This window comes from Hemiscyllium ocellatum, chromosome 13 (genome assembly GCF_020745735.1).
Source record: "Hemiscyllium ocellatum isolate sHemOce1 chromosome 13, sHemOce1.pat.X.cur, whole genome shotgun sequence".
Classification (NCBI taxonomy): domain Eukaryota; kingdom Metazoa; phylum Chordata; class Chondrichthyes; order Orectolobiformes; family Hemiscylliidae; genus Hemiscyllium; species Hemiscyllium ocellatum.
In genome coordinates, this window is record NC_083413.1 from 5,947,308 (window position 1) to 5,975,025 (window position 27,718).

The 27,718-nt window shown below is 43.2% G+C and overlaps 1 protein-coding gene across 6 annotated transcripts in view; it reads right to left on the minus strand.

Moving 5' to 3' along the window:
* The window catches only part of LOC132821757 (transcription factor Dp-2-like), a 207,160-nt gene that overhangs the window by 126,374 nt on the left and 53,068 nt on the right, over positions 1-27,718 (minus strand). For all 6 annotated transcript variants that reach the window (XM_060834500.1, XM_060834498.1, XM_060834495.1 and 3 more), the window contains one exon: positions 25,800-25,866. In XM_060834500.1, coding sequence (XP_060690483.1) covers positions 25,800-25,866 — 67 coding nt within the window. Of the gene's footprint in view, positions 1-25,799; positions 25,867-27,718 lie in introns of those variants that run through there.

Here is a 27,718-nt window from a genome sequence, read left to right on the forward strand (position 1 = left end):
CCCAAGTTTGTGTTCAGATTTCTTGCAACTCTGTTTGAATCTCTTTAGTCTTGGTGTTTCTCTCCCATCCCAAAACTGAAAGTGTTCTGAACAAAGCCACAAACAGCAGGCCTGCTGAATTTCTCTGTTTTTTTTCTGTGCTTGGTGCAGCTGCGCCGATCTTATTCACGAACCTCAATGTAATACATGCTGTTCTGTTGTTCCATGGTCATTTTCCTGGTGCACTCTGCTTTTTGACCCCATTACCAAATCAGCTGTGGTATTTCTCATCTATTAACCACCACCACAAAACACCCTCTACAATTGAACATGTAGGGGCGGCACGGTGGACAGTGGTTAGCACTGTTGCCTCACAGCGCCAGAGACCTGGGTTCAATTCCCGACTCAGGCGACTGACTGTGTGGAGTTTGCACGTTCTCCCTGTGTCTGCGTGGGTTTCCTCCGGGTGCTCCGGTTTCCTCCCACAGTCCAAAGATGTGCGGGTCAGGTGAATTGGCCATACTAAATTGTCCGTAGTGTTAGGTAAGGGGTAAATGTAGGGGTATGGGTGGGTTGCGCTTCGGCGGGTCAGTGTGGACTTGTTGGGCCGAAGGGCCTGTTTCCACACTGTAAGTAATCTAATGTAATCTAATCTAATCTAATGTAACTTAAGAGGCTTTAACAAGTTGTTAACGGTTTCAATCAAGTTAGCAGATAAATGTTTGTCTCAAGTATTTATCTGTAAGTGGGTTAAAAAGAAGTATCTAAAAGAAAACAACATCCCTCTCCCACTCCAATCCTTGCTGTTTACAGTGCTTCTTAATCAGTTCCTTTACTTCCCTCTGCCAAGTGCAGGAAACTTGAATATTAAATGCTTTCAATATAGTTTTTTTTCTCTCTGTCTTTACTTACATGGGAAACCCTGCACAGAGAGAGGCTGCAAGATCCTTCAATGCAGTAGAGCCAAATCAATTGATTTTGAGGGCAGGAGAATATTCCTTACATGGACCTGAGTGCATGAGAATTAATTTCCAATATTAGGGCTTAGACAGAAACTGTGTCTACTTTCAAGGCAACTGGATGAAAGAGATTGGGTTGAATGGATACAAAATCAAGGTATCAATGTGATTCAAACTACTTTCTCACATAGAGGTAATAACCAAAATGGACTGAGGTGCTTAATGTCCAGTTTCTAAGTTGTATTTGTGAACATGTTGAGAAAAGGAAAGGAATGTTTTGGTAAGCAAGTTTGGAACTGAGTGAGAGCAAGCCCACATGGATGATAAACAATAGGTATTAGAGGAGATGATGTACTGGCTCTTGTAAAGGCTTGGATCAAGGAAGAATACTATACCATGGTCACTATTACATGGGACATAATTTGTGACTTTAATTGGGACTGTTTAAGCACTGTGGTAGGTGAAAACCTGTGTCTAGTGATAATGAAATACCAACCTGAAAATGAATGATACAAGAATGACACCCAAAACGCGATGCACAATGCATAGTGTTAGGCAGGGTTTTCTTAAACACATCTATGTCATGGTTCTTGCAACTGAAATAGAAAGTGGGTATTTGTTAAATCAAAATGATCATGGAAAATAATTAATACTCCTGGGTATGCCTTGTCCCTCCAAAGAAAGGGAGCTACCCTGACTCCACACCACTCAAAGTCTGACGATGTCAGGTCAAACCTGGGCATGGAAACCTCCTGTTGACGACTGCCCTCCCACAGTAACCCCTACATGCTTGGATGAGTGCCCTCCCACAGTAACCCCTGCATGCTTGGATGAGTGCAGTTCCAATAATGCCTGAGGAGTTTAGCACCATCCAGGTCAAAGAAGCCAGCATGACTGACTTCTCCAATCACCAAACATTCACTCTCTCACAAACATCGGTAGACAGATGGAGGAGTGCATGCCATCTACAAGGTACACTGCATCCATTTGGAAGTCTACGCAGCGGCTGGAGAAATTAAAAGGAATGCAGTTGCCAAATCTCTCTGAACAGCACCTTCCAAACTTGTGACCCCTACCAGGCAGCAAGGTGACCAGAGCAGGGAACCATAAGGATGGTAATGACTGAAGCAAGTAGCTCACCACCACCACCTTCTCAAGGACAACTATGTCTGCCCTCATCAGGGAAGCTCACATTCCCAGAACAAATCAAAATAAATGGCAAGGTTTTGAGGGGGTGAAGGTGGCATACATAAAAGCAAAGGGGGACAGTATTAAAGGAGGGACAAGTATTAAGCTTGCCAGTTAACACAGAGAAAGTGAGGACTGCAGATGCTGGAGATCAGACTTGAGAGTGTGGTGCTGGAAAAGCGCAGAAACCTGCTCCTTGGATGCTCCCTGACCTGCTGTACTTTTCCAAACCACACTCTCGACAGTTAACATGGAAGCCAGTATGTGGAGCTGGGCAGTCAATTGCTGAGTGGGAAAAGGGTTGTGGGAGTAGGAGGTTGGTTTCATTGACAAAATCAAATTGCAGACAGCAAGAGGAAGATCAGAGAGAATATTTTTAAAAATGAAACAATTTTAGAACTAGGGCAGGGAGAACCTGAGGGGTGTTTTCCCAGAGGGTTAGGAGAAAGGAGGGAAGCAACTAAGAAAGGTTTTTAAAAAGTGGTCTCAATCTTAATAACAAATAAATCCACTTCCCCTAACAGAGAGGGGAGGCTGCAGTGGATGGGGTTTGCAGTACAGAAAAATAGTCAGGAATTATCTTTGCACTTCACAATGTTCCAGACCTTTATAGTACTTAACAGGCATCAAGATCCAGAGATAAATGGCTAAACCAGATCTCTTAGGACAAAGTGAGGACTGCAGATGCTGGCGATCAGAGCTGAAAATGTGTTGCTGGAAAAGCGCAGCAGGTGAGGCAGCATCCAACAAGCAGGAGAATCGACGTTTCGGGCATGAGCCCTTCTTCAGGAATGAGGAAAGTGTGCCAAGCAGGCTGAGATAAAAGTTGGGAGGAGGGACTTGGGGGAGGGGCATTGGAAATGCGATAGATGGAAGGAGGTTAAGGTGAGGGTGATAGGCCGGCTCTGGGATACCCGGACCAACCAACCCATGGCTCAACACTCAACTCCCCCTCCCACTCCACTAAAGACATGCAGGTCCTTGGACTCCTCCATCGCCAGACCATAGCAACATGACAGCTGGAGGAAGAACGCGTAGGAACCCTCCAACCACAAGGGATGAACTCAGATTTCTCCAGTTTCCTCATTTCCCCTCCCCCCACCTTGTCTCAGTCCCAACCCTCGAACTCAGCACCACCTTCCTAACCTGCAGTCTTCTTCCTGACCTCTCCGCCCCCACCCCCACTCCAGCCTATCACCCTCACCTTAACCTCCTTCCACCTATCGCATTTCCAATGCCCGTTCCCCAAGTCCCTCCTCCCTACCTTTTATTTTAGCCTGATTGGCACCATTTCCTCATTCCTGAAGAAGGGCTCATGCCCGAAAAGTCAATTCTCCTGCTGCTTGGATGCTGCCTGACCTGCTGCGCTTTTCCAGCAACACATAAACCAGGTCTCTGCCATTTGCATTTGGATCTACAATTTTTGGGAACAAGATCAGGACAATACATCCTGCACAAACATCTGTTCCCTCCACCACCAAAGCTCAGTAGCATCAATATATACCATTTACAAGATGTACTGCAGAAATTCAACAAAGATTCTGAGACAGCATCTTCCAAATCTATGACCACTTCCAGTGAGAAGGACAAGAACAGCAGATACATGGAAACACCACCCACCTGCAAGTTCCCATCCAAATCATTCACCATCCTCTCTTGGCAATATATCACCTTCAGTATTGCTGGGTCAAACTCCTGGAAATCCCTCCCTAATATCATTGTGGGTCTACCTACAGCGTTTGGACTGCAAGGGCTCAAGAGCAGCTAGGGACAGGCAATAAATGCTGGCCAGCCAATGATGCCCATGCCCCACGTCTTAATTCGTATACAAAAAATAAAGGGCCATTTCCAGAGAAATGTCGCCGGATTTAAGGTGGAGGTGAATATGTGGTTGAGCACATTGGTAGGGGTAAACACATCATGGTAAGGGGAGAACCAGGGGCTACACAGTTGGGATTTTGAAAGTAAAGTTGTAAGTGAATTGGGAGATAGTTTTGTTTTTACAGAGGTGGGCACAAAAGGAAATATATTTGAGAGGGGGAAGTGTGTTATGGGTGGGCAGAGATGCATGAAGCATGTCCAAGGCATTAATTTCTATGTATACTCAAGCAGGGACACTTGTGCTTTCAGTGAAATTAGAAAATGTAAATTGCAATAAACAGAGAAAAGAAAGTAAGAGGACATAGGAAGTTAATTCTAGGATAAATATGACCACATCAAAGTGAGTAAACATTGAATTGTGAAATGTTGTTCAAGTCCGATTAATCCAATTTTGTAGTGAACATGGTGGATAGGGAGGTAGATGTATATTCATTCCTGGGGTGTGAGTGGTACTGAGCAGGCTACATTTACTGCTTATGTGTATGGTAAAGGGGGAAGGGATAGGCCAGACCAGGAAGTTATAGATGGTGAATGTAATTCTGCTGCAGCGAGCAGCTGCACTGGACATTGAAACCACCCATCAGGAGTCCGTTCTGTACAGCGGCAATCCTCAGTGCTTCCTCAATGTGGCGTTCAACATAGAGGAGTCAAGGAAATGTAGTTGGTAGTAATCAGCACAAAGCTTCCTTGCCCGTATTTGACATTATACCGTAAGCTTTTATGAGCCATAAATCAAAGTTCATGACTTCCAGAGCAATTAGCTACTACAACCTCCGCTGGGGCTGTCCTGCAGGTGGGAAAATAGGAACAATGATGGTGGCGTCTGGGATATTGACTGCAAGGTATAATTCTGTGAATATGACTATGCAGGCTGTTGTTTGCCTTGTGTGTGGGAAAGCCTTACCAATTTTGGCAGAAAGCACCAGCAATTTGTTAGGATGACTTTGCAGGGCTGACTGCCTGGATGTGCTTACTCCATTGCCCAGGTCAATGCTGAGTGGTCCATCCAATTTCATTAATTGACTCTTTGTAGCTGATTTGATACAACTGAGTGGATGCTTGACTATTTCAGTGGGCACTTAAAAAGTCAACCATATTGCTGTTAGTATGGAGTCACATGTAGGGCAGACTGGGGAATGACAGCAGTTTCCTTTCCGAAAGCATAATAGTGAACCAGTTGGACAATGGTTACATGGTTGCCATTAGATGAGTTTTTAATTACTTGCTGCAGGTCCCATAGCCTCTGACCTGCTCTTACAGCCATTGTATTTGTATGGCTAGTTCAGATTCTGGTCAATGATAACTCCCATGATTCTGATATTGTAGGAATTAGTGAGGGCGATGCCAATGAACGTAAAGTGATAACAGTTAGGTTCTTTCTTGTTGGAGATTGTCCGGTCTTTCAAGATTTGAAATAAATTACTTCTACAAATCAAATGTAAAAGCTGATTTTATTAATATATTTGAGAGGCACTTTATGTATCTTGCCTGGCACTTGTGTGCTGCGAATATTACTTGCTATGTAATTATTCATGTTCAAAACTAAGACATTTCAAGGTGATTAGGTGCCATATAAATACAAACATTTGGATTTTTTTCTGAAGTGGTTGTGTCACAACGACTTTCCATCAACTACATATTGCCATCTGTCAGCTGAGCTGTAATGATAAGGTTAAACTAATACACTCCACTGTGCACTGAGGTATCTGCTTGCTAATACAGAAACTGTAGAAGTGCCTTCTCTAGGTCACACCCCTCGCTGAAACACTTTCTTAATGTATCAAACTCTGCCACAAGACAGTCTTCCTGATATAGAAACTACATAAAATATCCTGTATGGACCCCACCCCAGAGGACAAATAACATAACCAGAATAACATCAGCATTTCTAACTACATTGTGAAGAATGATTTGACAGATATACGTTACTGGTAGTTGATAAACTAGAACTATCTGAACTCAAAAAAAAATTGAACAAAAATTTTCTAGACAGCGACACAGCATCAGAAGTGCAAGGAAAAGGTGTGCACAGCTTTTGCACTGTAGATCTCATTGCACGCACTTTAGCATTAAGCAATTAGACTGTGTTGGGCCATAGTTCATTTAAAATTTTGGAACACGTTAGCGTGTACAAAGATTGTCCGGTCTTTCAAGATTTGAAATAAATTACTTCTACAAATCAAATGTAAAAGCTGATTTTATTAATATATTTGAGAGGCACTTTCTGTATCTTGTCTGTTCATGGCACCTCCAAACCGTGGAGCTATACTCTGAGGAAGGAAGGACACCAATAGAGAAGACAAACATAAAAACAAGTGGCAAGTTCTACATATCTTGACCACAGTGTAAAGGTACATTCACAATTCAAGAAAAAAATATTATTCTGAACACTGACAATTGAAGTTGAAATGTGAGATAAATGTTTCACCCTCTCTTGAGGTCTTCACAAAATTTACAATATTCCACAACAAAAAATTGTCTCTAGATTACTATTACTCTTGCCAATTAAGATGGCTATTTAAATGAACAAAATCTAGGCCTGCTAACAAAAATAAAGCAAGAAAAGAAATAGGAGGGGCATACCAAAAAAACTGTACCATCACTGTAGAGTGCAAGCTGAAGCACAAAATGCACTGAATTAAACAAAAGTAGTTTATCACAATGTACTGATACCTCAGGATAACTTTCGACATCGTTCCTTGAAGAGGAAAGCTTTAGGTTCTCTCCACAAAAGACAAATTAAAAAACTTGGCAAGACACGGACCAGCAGCTGTGAACATGTACCCCAGCAGCAAATCAGGAGAGATTGCTGAGGGTGGGGGCGGAGGCAGAGGCAGGGGCAGGGGGAAGGGTAGATAGTGATGGCAGAAATTGCACACGCATACATGTACACACCCTCAGCACATTGCAAACCACAGTTCAAAGGGTGTGGATTATGTTTAAAGAACAACTCTAGTTTTAAAACAGTTGTATGATTAATGATCAATTAATCTGCTTCGGTTGTGGGATGAAAGTTGGCCAGGAAAACAGCTTACATTTCGTCATAGTCAGAGAGATGGAAACAGACCCTTCGGTCCAACTCGTCTATGCCAACCAGATAGCCTAATTAACCTAGTCCCATTTGCCAGCATTTGGCCCATATCCCTCCAAACCCTTCCTATTCATATACCCATCCAGATGGTTTTTAAAAGCTGTAATTGTACCAGCCTGCTGCCTGGTTTGCTGTGTTCTTCCCGCCTCCTGCTTGTCTACCTTGGATTCCAGCATCTGCAGTTTTTTTTTGTCTCTAACCACTTCCTCTGGCAGCTCATTCTGTACACGGACCAACCTTTGGGTGAAAAAGTTGTCCCTTAGATCCCTTCTAAATCTTTCCTCTCTCACCTTAAACCCATATCCTCTAGTTTTGGATTCCCCTACCTGAGAGAAAAGACTTTGGCTATTCACCTTACCCATGCCCCTCGTGATTTTATACACATTTAGATCATGGCTGATCATTCCTAATCAGTATCCTCTTCCTGCCTTATCTCCATAACCCTTGATTCCACTATCTTTGAGAGCTCTATCCAACTCTTTCTTAAATGAATCCAGAGAGACTGGGCCTCCACTGCCCTCTGGGGCAGAGCATTCCACACAGCCACCACTCTCTGGGTGAAGAAGTTTCTCCTCATCTCTGTCCTGAATGGTCTACCCCGTATTTTTAAGCTGTGTTCTCTGGTTCGGCACTCACCCATCAGCGGAAACATGTTTCCTGCTGCCAGAGTGTCCAATCCTTTCATAATCTTATATGTCTCAATCATATCCCCTCTCAGTCTTCTAAATTCAAGGGTATACAAGCCCAGTCGCTTCAGTCTTTCAGTGTAAGGTAATCCCTCCATTCCAGGAATTGACCTCGTGAACGGGGGTCAATCCTTCAGAAGGTCATCCTTCAGCCTCCAGCGAAAAAAAAACCCAGCCTATTCAGCCTCTACTTGTAGCTCAAACTCTCAAACTTGGCACCATTCTCGTAAATCTTTTCTGACCTTCTCAAGCCTCGGGTGACTGTCTGTGTGGAGTTTGCACATTCTCCCCGGGTCTGCGTGGGTTTCCTCCGGGCGCTCCGGTTTCCTCCCACAGTCCAAAGATGTGCAAGTCAGGAGAATTGGTCATGCTAAATTGCCCATAGTGTTAGGTGCATTAGTCAGAGGGGAATGGGTCTAGGTGGGTTACTATTTGAAGGGTCGATGTGGACATGTTGGACTGAAGGGCGTGCTTCCACATTGTAGGGAATCTAATTTAATCGAACAATATCTTTTCTAGGCAGGGAGACTAGAATTGCATGCAGTATTCCCAAAGGGGCCTAACCAATATTTTGTATAGCCACAACATAACATCCCAACTCCTTTTCACATCTCAAAACATGTCAAAACAAACAAAGTGCTACAGAAAACTGCCACGAAAAATATAATTACAACCTCGCCCTTCAATATAATGTCCTTCCATTTGAAAGCTGCTCTTGCTAGTTATAAGCATCCAAATAAGTTCTGTTTTAATTGCACAAGAACCGAACAAATGGCAGAACCAACTGCTGTGATAAGCATCAAGGTTTGCTAAGGTTCATCTACACCAAAAACAGAGTCAGGTCCACGTATGTGCAGTTTCACCAAAAGTGCATTACAATTTAAGGTATCTGTGTACAAAGAGAACAGGTTTGGACAGAAAAAAAAACACATTGAAAACATTTGTAAAGAACTTTATTGTGCGTCTTGGGAACATTACAGCATGCCACCAACAATAAATAGCTTAGACAATCTATGGGGAAGGTTATCAGCAGCCTATGTGCTAACAATGACATCACCGCAACTGGACGGCAATGACATTATCGACAATGTGCAGATGTTAACAATGACCTGTCCTGTCCTTACCCTGACTGCATCTGCACATACCAAAGTGAGTTATTTCTAATCACTCCATTGTGTGAAACACTCTTTCAGAAAACTAGTACAGACATGATGGACTGAATGGCCTATTTCTGTACTAAAACAATTCTGCAGTTATATGCAAGTACAGCCATACCAAAAAAAAATGGAATTCACACCATATTATGAGGAGTGGATTATTTAGAGGTTTGAGGCCTCAACAATCTGGCACAGCAAGATTGCTACCAGCTGACACTGAATGTGTAATTTATCCATTACAGCTATTCCAATGTTTAAAAAAAAATGTATAATGGGTATGAATTGTACACAAACACTGAATCTGCGCCACATTAGCAAAACTACTGAGTAAGCCAACAAGATTCTTTTAGATATTCTTTGTGTGCTGTAGTGCAGTTCATTTCAGTTTCAGTAAAGGACTAAAGGTAAAGACACTGACCTACACTGCTGTGTATTCCTGTTCTGTCAGATGCAACGTTATAAATTTATTACTGTACTTAGCCATGTCTAGTTTAAAATAATGTGTCACATCAGATCCGCTGTAATGATTCAGCAATTAAATGGGACTGAAAGCATAACCAATTTCTGACAACATATCGGTCAGCTGTTTCCTCCTTAATTACATGCAGAAGAGAGGGGGCATCTGATTACTGGTGGTTGTTAATATTTAAAAAATGAAAAGAAATTGCGGTAATTTGGTGGTGGGAAAGTTGTTTATTTGCAAGTGTTATCACACACAACCAAAGAACAAAAAAGTATATTCCTGTCAGGGTGAAAGGAAAGGCTGATAGGTATAGGGAATGCTGGATGACTAAAGAAATTGAGGGTTTGGTTAAGAAAAAGAAGGAAGCATATGTAAGGTATAGACAGGACAAATCGAGTGAATCCTTAGAAGAGTATAAAAGGAAGTAGGAGTGAGTATACTTAAGAGGGAAATCAGGAGGGCAAAACGGGGACATGAGATAGCTTTGGCAAATAGAATTAAGGAGAATCCAAAGGGTTTTTACAAGTATGTTAAGGACACAAGGGTAACTAGGGAGAGAATAGGGCCCCTCAAAGACTAGCAAGGCGGCCTTTTATGTGGAGCCACAGAAAATGGGGGAGATACTAAATGAATATTTTGCATCAGTATTTACTGTGGAAAAGGATATGGAAGATATAGACTGTAGGGAAATAGATGGTGACATCTTGCAAAATGTCCAGATTACAGAGGAGGAAGTGCTAGATGTCTTGAAACAGTTAAAAGTGGATAAATGCCCAGGAACTGATCAGGTGTACCCGAGAATTCTGTGGGAAGCTAGAGAAGTGATTGCTGGGCCTATAGCTAAGATATTTGTATCATCGATAGTCACAGGTGAGGTGCCGGAAGACTGGAGGTTGGCTAACGTGGTGCCACTGTTTAAGAAAGGCGGTAAAGACAAGCCAGTGAACTATAGACCGGTGAGCCTGACCTCGGTGATGGGCAAGTTGTTGGAGGGAATCCTGAGGGACAGGATGTACATGTATTTGGAAAGGCAAGGACTGATTCAGGATAGTCAACATGGCTTTGTGCGTGGGAAATCATGTCTCACAAACTTGATTGGGTTTTTTGAAGAAGTAACAAAAGGAGATTGATGAGGGCAGAGCAGTAGATGTGATCTATATGGACTTCAGTAAGGCATTCGACAAGGTTCACCATGGGACACTGATTAGTAAGGTTAGATCTCAGGGAAAACTATCCATTTGGATACAGAACTGGCTCAAAGGTTGAAGATAGAGGGTGGTGGTGAAGGGTTGTTTTTCAGACTGGAGACCTGTGACCAGTGGAGTGCCACAAGGATCGGGGCTGGTTCCTCTACTTTTTGTCGTTTACGTAAATGATTTGGATGCGAGCATAAGAGGTACAGTTAGTAAGTTTGCAGATGACACCAAAATTGGAGATGTAGTGGACAGCGAAGAGGGTTACCTCTGATTACAACAGGATCTGAACCAGATGGGCCAATGGGTTGAGAGGTGGCAGATGGAGTTTAATTCAGATAAATGTGAGGTGCTGCATTTTGGGAAAGCTAATCTTAGCAGGACTTATACAATTAATTGTAAGGCCCTAGGGAGTGTTGCTGAACAAAGAGACTGTGGAGTGCAGGTTCATAGCTCCTTGAAAGTGGAGTTGCAGATAGATAGGATAGTGAAGAAGGCATTTGGTATGCTTTCCTTTATTGGTCAGAGTATTGAGTATAGGAATTGGGAGTTCATTTTGCAGCTATACGGGACATTGGTCAGGCCACTGTCGGAATATTGTGTGCAATTCTGGTCTCCTTCCTATCAGAAAGATGTTGTGAAACTTGAAAGGATTCGGAAAAGATTTACCAGGATTGGATGCCCTCAGCTACAGGGAGAGGCTGGACAGGCTGAGGCTGTTTTCCCTGGAGTGTCGGAGGCTGAGGGGTGACCTTATAGAGGTTTACAAAATTATGAGGGGCATGGATAGGATAAATAGACAAAGTCTTTTCCCTGGGATCGGAGAGCCCAGAACTAGAGGACATAGGTTTAGGGTGAGAGGGGAAAGATATAAAAGAGACCTAAGGGGCAACGTTTTCACGCAGAAGGTGGTATGTGTGTGGAATGAGCTGCCAGAGGATGTGGTGGATGCTGGTACAATTGCAACATTTAAGAGGCATTTGGATGGGTATATGAATAGGAAGGGTTTGGAGGGATATGGGCCGGGTGCTGGCAGGTGGGACTAGATTGGGTTGGGATATCTGGTCAGCATGGACGGGTTGGACCGAAGGGTCTGTTTCCATGCTGTACATCTCTATGACTCTAAAAAGACAAGGTGCCTGATGTCGTCTTTCTAATGACCAAGTATCCAAGATGTAACACCATTTTATCTCTTTTAATCATCATAACCAATTCACTTTAATCATAAGATTAACAAAACATATTTTACAAGAATCTTGAAATAAACAATGAGGCAACTTAAATATAAAATATTTTGTCTCTTAATTTAGATTCCACCCCATCACTTGAAACATAGTTATCCCAAGAAAGAACATTTAACCATTTGTCATCCAGAAAATCTTCCCAGTGCAGCATCCAATTAGGTTATAAAAGGTAGAGGAGAAAAACTGGAATAACTGAAGTAATTCAATAAAAAAAATACACAAAACCTTACTAATATGATGTTCCTTCCAAAATTGTACAAAATTTTCTACTGACTATACAAAATTAGGTTACAAAATTAAAAGGACAAAACTATGAATACTCAACACTGAACACAGATATGGTGGACGTTTAATCTTATCTTTGGTAACTAGGTCAAGAAAACCTATCACCTCATTACTACCCCAGTTCCTAAGGATTGTTTAATACAGATGGACAGTCCTCCTGTAGGGACATTACTGACTTGCCAAAGTTCAATCACCTTCATCTTCACCTTTGAAAAGCTTGACTTCCATCTAGTACAAGATGAAAGAAAGCTTGACCACCCTCTCTCTCTCAACTCAGTCATTTTTCCCAGTACAGCCCTCATCTCTGCCTCCTCAAGTCTAAGAGGAACAAGTCACTGGGTCAAAATATTGGACCTCCCTTCATAATGGCATTGTGGATCTACTGATAGCACACTTGGCTATCTCGAACATCTCGAATAGTTTGCAATGGTTTAAGAAGGCATCAACACCATTTTGTCAAGGACAATTAGGGATGGACAATAAATGCTGACTTACCCAACCACACCTCATGAATGAACTTTAAAAGAAAAATTTAACCACATCTCATTTGGCCATGTATGTACACTTTTCTTCATTTTATTCATGTGACATGGGTATCACGGTCATCATTTGTTTCCTGTCTCTAATTGCTCTAATTCATCCGCCTGGGACCCACCAACCCCAGAGCATCAATGTGGATTTCACAAGTTTCCTCATTTCCCCTCCCTTCACCTTACCCCAGTTCCAACCTTCCAGCTCAGCACCGTCCTCATGATCCGTTCCATCTGTCCATCTTCCTTTCCACCTATCCACTCCACCCTCCTCTCCGACCTATCAACTTTACCCCCACCTCTATCCACCTATCGCACTCTCAGCCAACATCCCCCCAGCACCCCCCCCCTCCCATTTATCTCTCCACCCATAAGACTCCCAGCCTCATTCCTGATGAACGGCTTTTGCCTGAAACATTGACTCTCCTGCTCCTCGGATGCTGCCTGACCTGCTGTAGTTTTCCACCTTAACTTGGCTTTTTCTAAAGATTCATTTGCCCACGGAAGACACATGCACTTTCCCCCCAATGTTGTTAACACAAAATTGTGTTATTTTCTACTGGTTCCCATGTTAGCAGATGCCACTCCCAACATAGTGGACCTATCATTGCAAATCTGGCATCACCACTCACTCTCCCAAAAGATATACTTGAATCCTCTGCCACCTTGCAAATTGCTGCTCCAACTCCAAAGTACACCAACAGCAGCACACCCCCCCCTCCCCCAATCCATTACAAACTCATTGGTCATGTTATTTGCCCCAAAACAAGCCCAATCTTTCCCATAATTCTATGCTTGAACCCCTCTTGTCACTGCCCTTAACAAAGTCACCAATGGCATCCTGTGTGACAGTAGCTATGGTAAACTATATATACTCATCCTTCCCAATATAGACCTTGTTTTACTACATTAAAGCTGCTATATAAATGCAAGTCGTTATTTCATTCCACATAAGTTACTCAGAGCTGAGCAGAGTCAAGGCTGATGGATGCCTGTGCGCGCGTGTAGAGGTACAGATGGTATTTAACTGTATAAAACCACATAGCATAGCAGAAAAAAATAACTCAGACTCTTCTTTTTTTTAATTGCTTAACTATCCAACAGGTCAATGGCCCATTATTCATTGAGGACCAAGTGGAAACGTTCCAACCATTAGTGACAAGTCTACCCCTTCGGGTTCAACTAGTGAGTCAGACTTACTATTTAAACAGCAACATAAAGTATTGCACACCTGTCTGGCTCAGACATCATATTGCTAAACCTGCCATAAAAGCTTGATTTAATTCCAAAATTTCACCTCAACGAAACTCAGAGATGCAACCTGCCTTCCTTCCAGTCCCAAATGCAGGTACTCACAAGTTGGTTACGAAGAGAACTACAGATCGGGGTATTCGTGCTAACTAATTAGTAAATAACAAGAATGAATCGGGAATAGTACACCACACTTTTATCACCCTCTTGGATGCTGCACTGGACCACACCAATCAGCAAATGATCAGTTAGACTGGTAGACTTCAGCACCCATCCATCTGCAACTCAATCATGACAGACACTGAATCTTGGATATACAGGCACATTTTCATAACTGGTTCCAAGTAGAAACTTCCTGTAGCTATTGTCCCAAGCTATGAGATTTTCACCTGTGCCACCGACTTGTGACTTCTGCACAATGCAATAATGTGTACAGAACAGCTTAAGTCACTATGATGTTCGAGATAGCCAAGTGTGACATCACCAACCCAGCTCATCAGAGGTGTCATTGCAGTGTGTGTGGTCATGAAACTCATCACATCTGTGCTGATGTTAACTCTTCAATGGAAGTTACCACATACTTTACATTATTATTTGTCCAATGAAACTCATCATTTTTCGTTAGCTGCCACCTGTTGCCCATTGCAGTACCCTGTTTCGATTCTCCTGAAATCTTCACATCGCCATAATTCCCATTTATGACCAGCCAATTTCAGTATCACTCCTCCTGCACTGTTACCTTTAACCAGGGGTAGCACTCTCATCTTTAGATGGCACGGTGGCTCAGTGGTTAGCACTGCTGCCTCACAGCACTAGGGTCCAAGGTTCGATTCCAGTCTTGGGCGACTGTCTGTGTGGAGTTTGCTCGTTCTCCCCGTATCTGCGTGGGTTTCCTCCCACACTCCAAAGATGTGCAGGTCAGGTGAGTTGGCCATGCTAAATTGCCCATATTGTTAGGTGCATTAGTCAGAGGGAGATGGGTTTGGGTGGGTTACTCTACGGAGGGTCGGTGTGGACTGGTAGGGCCGAAGGACCTGTTTCCACGCTATAGGGAGTCTAAACATCTTGGACTCTGAAGGTCATGTGTCCAAGTCCTACAGCAGAATCTTGAGCACATAATTTAGGCTGACACTTTAATGCAGCATTAAAAGGCTGCATTAAAGGAAATGAGATGTTAATAGGCTTTCTCTCTCAAGTGAATATCAAACATCCCATGGCATAATATTCAAAAAAGCAAGAGCTCACCTCAAACTAGATCATTGAAAGCAGATTATCTGGTAATTATCTTACAGTTGTTTGTGGAAGTTGTTGCATGTAATTTAATTGCTGTATTTCCCTACTTCACAAAAGCAACTGTTTGTGTGAAATATACTTCATTGACAGTAGCTGAGGCTGTGAAAGGTAAATGTGATTATAAACTTGCTCTTTCTTTCTAACATGAATTCCAATTATTTGCATAAATGTATTTAATTCTCCATCCTTTTCTATAAGACATCCCCAGTCTTAAATTGTCATTTGTCCTAAGTATGGGACCCCCTACAACCACGTTTTGCATCGTCCCATCAATGGCACCGGTTTCTCATGTGTAAACTAATGTTTCATCAGTCAGTGGCGTTGCTCTCAATTACCTTTCCCCTTCAGAAATGCATAGCTAATCGGTAAAATCCATATCCAGAGATTTTCTGTTACTATATTATCTACTTAACCGAAAAGTTTATTTTATTCATGTGTCAGAGTAACACTATTCTTTTAAGTGAACCAACTCTTTGTCACAATCGCATATTTATGTTATCCTTCAACAAACAGTAACTTACTTTAAGCACTGATAACTTACTTATGTAGGTGAATGTTGTATGAAATTTGCAAAACATCAATTCATCTCATCCATAATAATTAGATTAGATTAGATTACTTACATTGTGGAAACAGGCCCTTCGGCCCAACAAGTCCACACCGACCCGCCGAAGCACAACCCACCCACACCCCTACATTAACTCCTTATCTAACACTACGGGCAATTTAGCATGGCCAATTCACCTGATCCGCACATCTTTGGACTGTGGGAGGAAACCGGAGCACCCAGAGGAAACCCAGGCTGACACGGGGAGAACGTGCAAACTCCACACAGTCGCCTGAGGCGGGAATTGAACCCAGGTCTCTGGCGCTGTGAGGCAGCAGTGCTAACTGCTGTGCCATAGTGCCACCCATCTGTGGTATGATATGTTTCTAGATAGTAGTCATGATTTGGAGATGCTGGTGTTGGACTGGGGTATGCAAAGTTAAAAATCACATAACACCAGGTTATAATCCAACTGGTTTATTTGAAAGCACACTCGCTTTCGGAGCGCCACTCCTACGAAAGCTAGTGTTTTCTATTAAACCTGTTGGACTATAACCTAATGTTGTGTGATTTTTAACTTTCTAGATAATGGTCAAGATGTTGCAGGAAAACCAACTGAGACATCAATGGAAATCTAAGATTTTCCTCAGTACATTGGGATCTTAAATGTTCTCTAACAAGCAGGAGGGACCTTGGTTTTTGAAACGACTACACTTCCCATGGCAGAAGCTTAGTGTAGCTTATAAGCACCAACTCCTGGTTTGAGATTTGAACGAGCAAACATCTGATTCCAAGAAGTAGTGACACTTACTGAGCAAAGTTGATACTCAGTACAGAAATCAAGCAGTGAATTTATGACAGTAACTCTTAATCTCTTTGTTAAAGAGACCATTAGAATTGCTCAGTTTAATTATAACACTGTCAGTTATTACCAACAATGAATCAAATGTATATTTATTAAGATGCGAACTTAATCACAAGATCTGTCAAGAGAGTTATGGAAATCTTTTACACCAAGGCTCAAGTGGTTTGAGTCATAGCTGTACTAGTATGCACATTAGAATTCTAACTGCTGTTATCATGACAGATGACTCAGACACCTTCAGTATCTCACTAACTATTGATGCTTCTCTGTTAAGAATCTTGTATTCTTTAGCTGCTCTTTAATTTCAAAATACAGAGGAACCTCAAATATCAATTATCCGAAGGGGATCTCAAGGTCCCAATAGAAACATTAAGTCAAAGAGCTGTTTCAACCCTGATCTAGTCTTTTGTTTCCAGGCACAATGATTAAAAACGAACTCAGCATGCTGAAATGTTGCCGAGAACAGTCCTGGACAGTCCAGGTACCATCGCCAAATGACTGACCTCCCGCGCTCTCTCTCTCCCTACAATTTCCCTGGAGTTCTACACAGGGGTGAACCCTAAACCCCCCCTTCCCCAGATAATCTCTCCAACATTGCCCTGTAGTGTGTGCGTGTGTGTGTGTGTGTGTGCGTGCGCGCGCGCTATTTGGAGATTTAGTCCACAAAGGCAGCAGCGGTCTTACTATTGGTGTATAGTCTGGCTGCCCCAGGGCAGGCGGGGGGGAGGGGTGGGTTGAAATGGGTGAGGGTGGAATGGGGTACAGGGTTGGGGGAAGCAGGATGGAGGTGGGAGGGGCCGCAAATGGAGGGGTAGTGTTGGACGGGGTTGGGGGTGGGCAGGATTGGGGACAGGGTGGAAGGGCGGGGTCTTACATGTATTGTGCTTTTGCCTCGTCTCCTGAACAGGGAGCAGACTTCACAGAAAACTCCGAGCCCCAGAGGAAATCAATTAACCGAATGATCAATTATCCGAACAAAATAGTGTCCACCCATCTCGTTCGGATAATCGAGGTTCCTCTGTATAAGCAATTAGCTGAGCAAAAGAAGACAGAGAGCTGGGATAAAATACCAGTACTCTAATTGGTAAGATGTGACTACTGGAATCCTGGAAGGATCCACTTTGGGCCTCTCAACTGTTCACTATAGTGAGTGTTTGTGGCTTAGCAAGTAATGGTCCTGCTTCTAGAAGATCTGCATTCAAGTCCCCGTCTAGATCTCAGGAGCCTCAAAGCAATTGTTTATGATGTGGCGTAAATAGGTTATTAATCAGCTGGCTTATCCTCCCAAGCATTCCTCATTATTTCATGAAACTAAATAAAACTTGAAGATATAAAACAAGACTTCACTTTACTGATGAACAAATTAGATTATGGGAAAGAAAGTCACATATCCCAATTTACTGATGGCAAGATAGATGGTGTTCTAAACAGTTTAGCTAGAAACGCAACATTGCGGAAGGATTACTAGATTAAAGTGAACGGGCAACAAGGTGGCAAATAGATCTCACGGTTAGCAAATGCTAATGTGATGTCATCCGTTTGGGATTTAAAAGGATAGAACAAGGTATTTATGAATTGACCAAACATTAGAAACAAGGGGGGTGCTGAGGTTTGGGGTTCATAAACAAAAAGGCCTATACTGTATAGCGAGAGGGATAGAATAGTGGGGTAAAGTCATGTTTCAACTGCACAAAACCTTTGTTTGAACCCACAAAATACTGGAATTCCCTCCCTAGTAGCATTGCAGGTGTTGTTACATCACAGGGACTGTAGCAGTTCAAAAAGAAAGCTCACCCTTCTCGAGGGCAACTAGGGATGGACAACCGATGCTGCCCGAGCCAATGCCGCCCACATCCCATGAATGAATTGTTTTAAAAAGATTGAGTACAGCCAGCAGATCTGGGTGCCACACTTTAGAAAAATATATTAGCCTCAGTAGAAATGCAGAGGAGATTAACTGGAAATATTACATGTACTCCAGTGGCTAAGCTATGACAATTTATAGATTTTTATCAGCCAGCGATATTAAAGCGATTGACACAAAACATCAAGTGGGAGAACAGCCAGAATCTCACTACCCAGTGGAAAGGCTCAAGAAGCTAAATGGTCTCCTCCTGTTCCTATGACCTTGAGCAATGTAAACAGGAGTAAAATGTGGGGCAGGGTTGAAAATATTAACTGTGAGCAACATTAATTTTTGTATTTTTTTTGATGATTTGCGTTTATTCAGTTTTCATCTCCTGGACCCTGGATCATGCCTATTTTTAGCACTTTTGTCTCAGTTCCCCTGGCAATGTTTTTCTACAACCTCTACCATCGGGGAGAAGGTACAGAAACCTGAACACAGGCACCAGCCGGTTTCAAAACAGTTTCTACCCGACTGTTAGAATACTGAATGGACTCACAAACTCTTAACATTTGCCCATGCCTGTGTTTTTGTTTTTGCTGTTTCCCTATTATTTCCTATCTATGCTACTTAACTCTGTGGTCTACCTGTATTGCTCGCAAGACAAAGCTTTTCACTGTGGCTCGGTACACATGACAATAAATTCAATTCAATTCAAAAGCTTAATATGAACATTAAGGTCTGTTTTACCTGTAAAATAAAAGGTATATGCAAATAAAAGGGAACATGGATTGCAATGTCAACTGCTGAGAGGATCTGTGGTGACAAAGTCAAAAATCTTGGACAATATTCTTAATTCAGTTTCTATCTTCAAGGTTTGAGAGAAGATTCGTAGCTCTGGTGCTCGTTGTTGTGGTTCTGTTCGCCGAGTTGGGAATTTGTGTTGCAGACGTTTCATCCCCTGATTACGTGACATCCTCAGTGCTTGGGAACCTCCTGTGAAGCATTTCTGTGTTGGTTCCTCTGGCATTTATAGTGATTTGTCCCTGCCGCTTCCGGTTGTCAGTTCCAGCTGTCCGCTGCAGTGGCTGGTATATTGGGTCCAGGTCGATATAAGGTGGGGGGAGGGGAAGTGAGGAAGCTGGAGAAATCTGAGTTCATCCCTTGTGATTGGAGGGTTCCTCGGCGGAAGATGAGTCGCTCTTCCTCCAGGCGTCGTGTTGCCATGGTCTGGCGATGGAGGAGGCCAAGGACCTGCATGTCCTTGGCGGAATGGGAGGGAGTTAAAGTGTTCAGCCACGGGACGGTTGGGTTGGTTGGTCCGGGTGTCCCAGAGGTGTTCTCTGAAACGTTCCGCAAGTAGGCGGCCTGTCTCCCCAATGTATAGGAGGCCACATCGGGTGCAGCGGATGCAGTAAATGATGTGTGTGGAGGTGCGGGTGAATTTCTGATGGATATTGAAGGATCCCTTGGGGCCTTGGAGGGAAATGAGGGGGGAGTGTGGGCGCAAGGTTTGCATTTTCTGTGGTTGCAGGGAAAGGTGCCGAGAGTGGAGGTTGGGTTGGTAGGGGGTGTGGATCTGACAAGGGAGTCACAGAGGGAGTGGTCTTATCAGAACGCTGATAGGGGAGGGGAGGGAAATATATCCCTGGTGGTGGGGTCCATTTGGAGGTGGCGGAAATGACGACGGATGATGTGATGTATATGGAGGTTGGTGGGGTGGTAGGTGAGGACAAGTGAGGACAAACACTTCAACTCCCCCTCCCACTCCGCTAAGGACATGCAGGTCCTTGGCCTCCTCCATCGCCAGACCATGGCAACACAACGTCTTGAGGAAGAGCGACTCATCTTCCGCCGAGGAACCCTCCAACCACAAGGGATGAACTCAGATTTCTCCAGCCTCCTCATTTCCCCTCCCCCCAACTTTTCTCAGTCCCAACCCTCAGACTCAGCACCACCTTCTTGACCTGCAATCTTCTTCCTGACCTCTCCGCCCCCACCCCTCTCTGGCCTATCACCCTCACCTTAATCTCCATCCACCTATTGCATTCTCAACGCCCCTCCCCCAAGTCCCTCCTCTCTACCTTTTATCTTAGCCTGCTTGGCACACCCTCCTCATTCCTGAAGAATGGCTTATGCCCGAAACGTCAATTCTCCTTCTCCTTTGATGCTGCCTGACCTGCTGCGCTTTTCCAGCAACACATTTTTAAACTCTACGTTGGTTTTGCCCATGCTGGCTATCGGATCCTTTGTCCTGGTGAGTTGTTGTATGAGAGTGGCTGTTGGTTTGTGTGCTGTTATGAGTCCTAGTGGTCATAGTAGTCTGGCTGTCAGTTCAGAAATGTTCTTGATGTATGGTAACATGGCTAGTCCTTTGGGTTGTGGCATGTCCTCGTTCCATTGTCTTTCCCTTAGGCATCTGTTGATGAAATTGCGCGGATATCCATTTTTTGGCAAATACATTGTCGAGGTGTTCTTCTTCCTCTTTTTGCAGTTCTGGTGTGCTGCAGTGTGTTGTGGCCCTTTTGAACAGTGTCTTCATGCAACTTCTTTTGTGTGTGTTGGGGTGGTTGCTTTCGTAGTTCAGGACTTGGTCTGTGTGTGTGGCTTTCCTGTATACCTTTGTGGTGAATTCTCTGTTCGGTGTTCTCTGTACCATCACGTCTAGGGATGGGAGTTGGTTGTCCTTTTCTTCCTCTCTAGTGAATTGGATCCCCGTGAGTGTGGCGTTGAAGATCCGGTGTGTGTTTTCAAAATTACAAAGACTATTGGACAACACTACTATTATGGGACAAGCCAATCAGAGAACAGCCAGGGAATTCCTAGAGGCATGGCACTCATCCACAGATTCTATCAACAAACACATCTACCTGGACCCAATATACCAACCACTGCAGTGGACAGCTGGAACTGACAACCGGAAGCGGCAGAGACAAACCACTATAAATGCTGGAGGAAACAACACAGAAGCGCTTCACAGGAGGCTCCCAAGCACTGAGGATGTCACCTAGACAGGGGACGAAACATCTGCAACACAAATTCCCAGCTCGGTGAACAGAACCACAATATCAGTTTCTATCTTTCTGTGTCATGTAGCACATTTCAACATTGTCACTCTATAGTGTATCCATCCAGTCCACAGCAGAATGATTTGGCCTAAATATGTATTTATATCAGAGAAACAACTTCCACACCGATGCGTAAATTTAAGGACGGTTTTTGCCACCAGAGTTTGGGTGTGCAGAATTGTTCAGCCTGCCTCTCCCATTCAATAAGACTGTGGCTGATCAGATCTTAACTCTACACTTCAACCTCAACATTTCACCAATAGTCTTTCATCACTACGATAATCAGGAATTTATCTACATCTGCACTGAAAATTGAAAATGAGATTCCACATTGACTGCCTTCCAATTAGAACAGTTAATGAGTTTATGCACTTCTTGCACATTTTCAAGTTTACGTTTAATCATTAGAAAGGTGATCTGACCTCTTCCAAATGTATTGGAGCGTCAGATCGAAAGATGGATCTTTCCTCTCCACAGGAATACCTCAGCTATCAAAGAAATCCACAAGGTTCAGACTTTCTCTTACCAGATATACTCTCCATTCTTCAGATTTCATACCGTTGGAGTACACTTTTGTTAAAAAAAAATCACATTGCAGTGGAGATAGATATTGATATAAGTGGCCAGCTGTGACCATGAACCACATAAGCCCTTACCCAATCCCATTTCCAACCCCCCCATGAAAATGGAAATTGCCAGATTGAGACTTGCAATTTCCAGGATTATCTGCCATTCTCACCATAACAAAGGTAGTTTACTTTGTAGCAAAAATCCAGGTCAAAAGGCTAGTATCTGATTTTACTGATATATTAAGGACAAAAGGGTAACGAGGGAGAGAATAGGGCCCTTCGAAGATCAGCAAGGTGGCCTTTGTGTGGAGCCACAGAAAATGGGGAGATACTAAATTAATATTTTGCACCAGTATTTACTGTGGAAAAAGAAATGGAAAAAAAGACTGTAGGGAAATAGATGGTGACATCTTGCAAAATGTCCAGATTATAGAGGAGGAAGTGCTGGATGTCTTGAAATGGTTAAAAGTGGATAAATCCCCAGGACCTGATCAGGTGTACCTGAGAACTTAGTGGGAAGCTAGAGAAGTGACTGCTGGGCCTCTAGCTGAGATACTTGTATCATCGATCGTCACAGGTGAGGTGCCGGAAGACTGGAGGTTGGCAAACGTGGTGCCATTGTTTAAGAAGGGCGGTAAGGACAAGCCAGTGAACTATAGACCAGTGAGCCTGACCTCGGTGGTGGGCAAGTTGTTGGAGGGAATCCTGAGGGACAGGAGTACATGTATTTGGAAAGGCAAGGACTGATTCGGGATAGTCAACATGGCTTTGTGTGTGGGAAATCATGTCTCACAAAATTGATTGAGTTTTTTGAAGAAGTAGCAAAGGAGATGGATGAGGGCAGAGCAGTAGATGTGATCTATATGGACTTCAGTAAGGCATTCGACAAGATTTCCCGTGGGAGACTGATTAGCAAGGTCAGATCTCATGGAATACAAGCAGAACTAGCCATTTGGATACAGAACTGGCTCAAAGGTAGAAGACAGAGGGTGGTGGTGGAGGGTTGTTTGTCAGACTGGAGGCCTGTGACCAGTGGAGTGCCACAAGGATCGGTGCTGGGTCCTCTAAGTTTTGTTATTTACATAAATGATTTGGATGTGAGCATAAGAGGTACAGTTAGTAAGTTTGCAGATGACACCAAAATTGGAGGTGTAGTGGACAGCGAAGAGGGTTACCTCAGATTACAACAGAATCTGGACCAGATGGGCCAATGGGCTGAGAGGTGCAGATGGAGTTTAATTCAGATAAATGAGAAGCTGCATTTGGAGAAAGCAAATCTTACCAGGACTTATACACTTAATGGTAAGGTAGTAGGGAGTGTTGCTGAACAGAGAGACCTTGGAGTGAAGGCTCATAGCTCCTTGAAAGTGGAGTCGCAGGTAGATAGGATAGTGAAGGCGGCATTTGGTATGCTTTCCATTATTGGTCAGAGTATTGAGTACAGGAGTTGGGAGGTCATGTTGCGGCTGTACAGGGTTTTGGTTAGGCCACTGTTGGAATATTGCGTGCAATTCTGGTCTCCTTCCTATCGGAAAGATGTTGTGAAACTTGAAAGGGTTCAGAAAAGATTTACAAGGATGTTGCCAGGGTTGGACGCCCTCAGCTACAGGGAGAGGCTGAACAGGCTGGGGCTGTTCCCTAGAGTGTCGGAGGGTGAGGGGTGACCTTATAGAGATTTACAAAATTATGAGGGACATGGATAGGATAAATAGACAAAGTCTTTTCCCTAGGGTCGGGGAGTCCAGAACTAGAGGGCATAAGTTTAGGGTGATAGGGGAAAGATATAAAAGAGACCTAAGGGGCAACTTTTTCACGCAGAGGGTGGTATGTGTATGGAATGAGCTGCTAGAGGATGTGGTGGAGGCTGGTACAATTGCAACATTTAAGAGGCATTTGGATGGGTATATGAATAGGAAGGGTTTGGAGGGATATGGGCCGGGTGCTGGCAGGTGGGACTAGATTGGGTTGGGATATCTGGTCGGCATGGACCGAAGGGTCTGTTTCCATGCTGTATATCTCTATGACTCTATGTGTTTACCCATTGCCAGAAAATGGCAGATTAGATTTATCATTTTAGAAAGGTGCTCAGAGCACAGGGATAATTGTAACACTGAATGCTTCTCTGAGATTAAATGCTGAGAGCTCATAGTGACAAGTGATACCTTATCTTCAATTTACTCAGTTGATAAAAAAATTTGCGAAGACTAACGGATGTAAGTCAGCATCTAGGAAAGAGAAGGTTGCTGTTCCCTGGTAGATCAGTGGAGTTCCTATAGAACTTTCTCTGCTTTTCTTCATAGCAACAGCCATTTATGGAAACAGGCTAAGTCTCAAAAATGAATTCTTCCCATCTTAGTGTATGCAGTCAGCTTGCTGTCAACTCAGTTAGATCGGAGGTAATCTATGAAAGGAAGAACCATATTAGCAGAGTTATTACTGACTGGTCAAATATGCCATGCTCAGGATGGATTGGAGGGGATTTTGCTGTACCCACATTAGCACTCAGTTTCTGCAGGTTGCCTGTTGGATCACTTCCCATTTGTACTAACTTTAACCATTCATTTGTCAATGTGAATGCTATATGCAGATAACTACAATAATATCATTTAACGTGCATTAGTATAATGGGTCTCTTGATTTAGCTATATGATTTAAATTGGAGATCCTTTGGCCCAGCAGATCTGTGCTAAAGCAATCCAAAATTAATCTTACTGCTAGACAAAAAAAAACCCACAAGAACTGCGGGTGCTGGAAATCTGAAAAAACTGAAATTGCTGAAAAATCTCAGCAGATCTGGCAGCATTTGTGGAGAGAAATCCGAGTTAACATTTCAGGTCTAGAGGCCCTCCTTCAGAGCAGAGTCACTGTACCCAAAACATTAACTCCAATCTCTCTCCACAGATGCTGCCAGACTTGCTGAGATTTTCCAGCAATTTCTGTTGCTGTAATCCCGTTCCCTGTTTTCTCCATCTCCAGGAAAAAGGCATAAAAGAATAGGTTATCCTTTTAAGGGGTCGTCAGAGGGTGGGCGAGAGTCCTGGTTGAAGAAGGGTTTATGCCCGAAACGTCGATTCTTCTGCTCCTCGGATGCTGCCTGGCCTGCTGTGCTTTTCCAGCACCACACTTTTCAACAATAAGAGAATAGGTGCCAGTATTATAAACTGGCAGTAGCCTCTGATACAAATTACTACAGAACAGCCAACACGTCACTTGACTCAGGTTTTTACTTTGAGGCAAGCAAGTTTTAAAGTAACTATGATAAAATGAGACCATCTTCTTTACCTTGATGTAAGTCACTTATGTATAGCACACTGTCAAATGAACTTAAGGATGATGCTTTTTAATGTACAGTATTTTGAACAGATCAACTAGATAAGGCCACACAGATTAACGTAGTGATCCAGAGTTCAAACATCATCAGAGATCTTAAGTTCTCAATGAAGTTCAAAACTCCTACTAAGTTAACAGAATCCAATTCTTGACTTGTTTTCAAATAAAATCTAATCTCCACTGAAAGCAGCATTCCTTTGAAATGAGTCCAGAATCGGTTCCAAGTGAAAGACACACCATTGAAGCTGGTTACTTACAAATATGACAGATGTGTCCTTCAAATTACAATCCCAGTCTGTAAATGAGACATCTGCTGAATATTTCAATTTTAATTCGGTGTAAGTTGTGCTTTTATGTATTTAATTTCCACTTACCTTTCACTGGAAAAAGATTCTGGTCTGTGTATCCTTTCAAATCTCCATTGGCATTAATTATTGCAACCTAAAGAGGGGGTAAGAGGATGGAATAGCATACCATTAGGAATGGCAAGGTTCTTTGGAACATCTTGGTTATCCATTCTCAGGGTATTTTTCTGTACTCTGAAATACTGAATAATTTGCACATGAGCTAAGTGATTTAGCTATACGATTTAAATAAAATGAGGAAAACTGCTAAGACCAAGGATTGTACAGCTGGAGGAAGTAACACAAACAGGGAGGGCTGGGCATAGAATTTGAATTTGAAGATGAAAGTTTTAAAATTGAGGATAGAATCATAGAGCTGTCCAGCACGGAAACAGACCCTTCAGTCCAATTCGTCCATGCTGCCCAAATATTCTAAGGTAATCTAGACCCATTTGCCAGCACTTGGCCCATACCCCTCCAAACCCTTCCTATTCATATACCCATCCAGTTGCTTTTAAATGTTGCAATTGTACCAGCCTCCACTGTTTCCTCTGGCAGTTCATTCTATAAACGGACCACCCTCTGCATGAAAAAGTTGCCTCTTAGGTCCCTTTTATATTTTTCCCCTCTCACCCTGAACCTATGCTCTCTAGTTTAGGACTCCTCGCCCCAGGGAAAAGACCCTATCCATGCCCCTCATGATTTTATAAACTTCCATAAGGTCACCTCTCAGCCTCCAATGCTCCAGAGAAAACAGCCCCAGCCTATTCAGCCTCTCCCTACAGCTCAAATCCTCCAACCCTGGCAACATCCTTGTAAATCTTTTCTGAACCCTTTCAAGTTCCACAACATCTTTCTGATAGGAAGGAGACCAGAATTGCACGCAATATTCCAACAGTGGCCTAACCAATGTCCTGTACAGCTGCAACGTGACCTCCCAACTTCGATACTCAGTGTTCTGACCAATAAAGGAAAACATACCAAATGCCTCCTTCACTATCCTATCTACTTGTGACTTTACTTTCAAGGAGCTATGAACCTGCACTCCCAAGGTCTCTTTGTTCAGCAACACTCCCTAGGACCTCACCATTAAGTGTATAACTCCTGCTAAGATTTGTTTTTCCAAAATGCAGCACCTCACATTTATCTGAATTAAACTCCATCTGCCACCTCTCAGCGCATTGGCCCATCTGATCAAGATCCTGTTGTAATCTGAGGTAACCCTCTTCGCTGTCCACTACAGCTCCAATTTTGGTGTCATCTGCAAATTTACTAACTATACCTATGTTCACATCCAAATCATTTACATAAATGATGAAAACTAGTGGACCCAGCTCCGATCTGTGTGGCACTCCACTGGTCACAGGCCTCCAGTCTGAAAAACAACCCTCCACCACCAGCCTCTGCCTTCTACCTTTGAGCCAGTTCTGTATCCAAATGGCTAGTTCTCCCTGTATTCCATGAGATCTAACCTTGCTAACCAGTCTCCCATGAGGAACCTTGTTGAACGCCTTACTGAAGTCCATATTTATGATGTCTACTGCTCTGCCCTCATCAATCCTCTTTGTTACTTCTTCAAAAAACTCAATCGTGAGACATGACCTCCCACGCACAAAGCCATGCTGACTATCCCTAATCAGTCCTTGCATTTCCAAGTACATGTATATCCTGTCCCTCAGGATTCACTCCAACAACTTGCCAACCACCGATGTCAAACTCACCGGTTTATAGTTTCCTGCCTTTTCCTTACCACATTTCTTAAACAGTGGCATCACGTTAGCCAACCTCCAGTCTTCCAGCACCTCACCTGTGACTATCAATAATACAAATATCTCAGCAAGGGGCCCAGCAATCACTTCTCTAGCTTCCCACAGAGTTCTCGGGTCAACTGATCAGGTCCTGGGGATTTATCCACTTTTATGCATTTCAAGACATCCGGCACTTCCTGC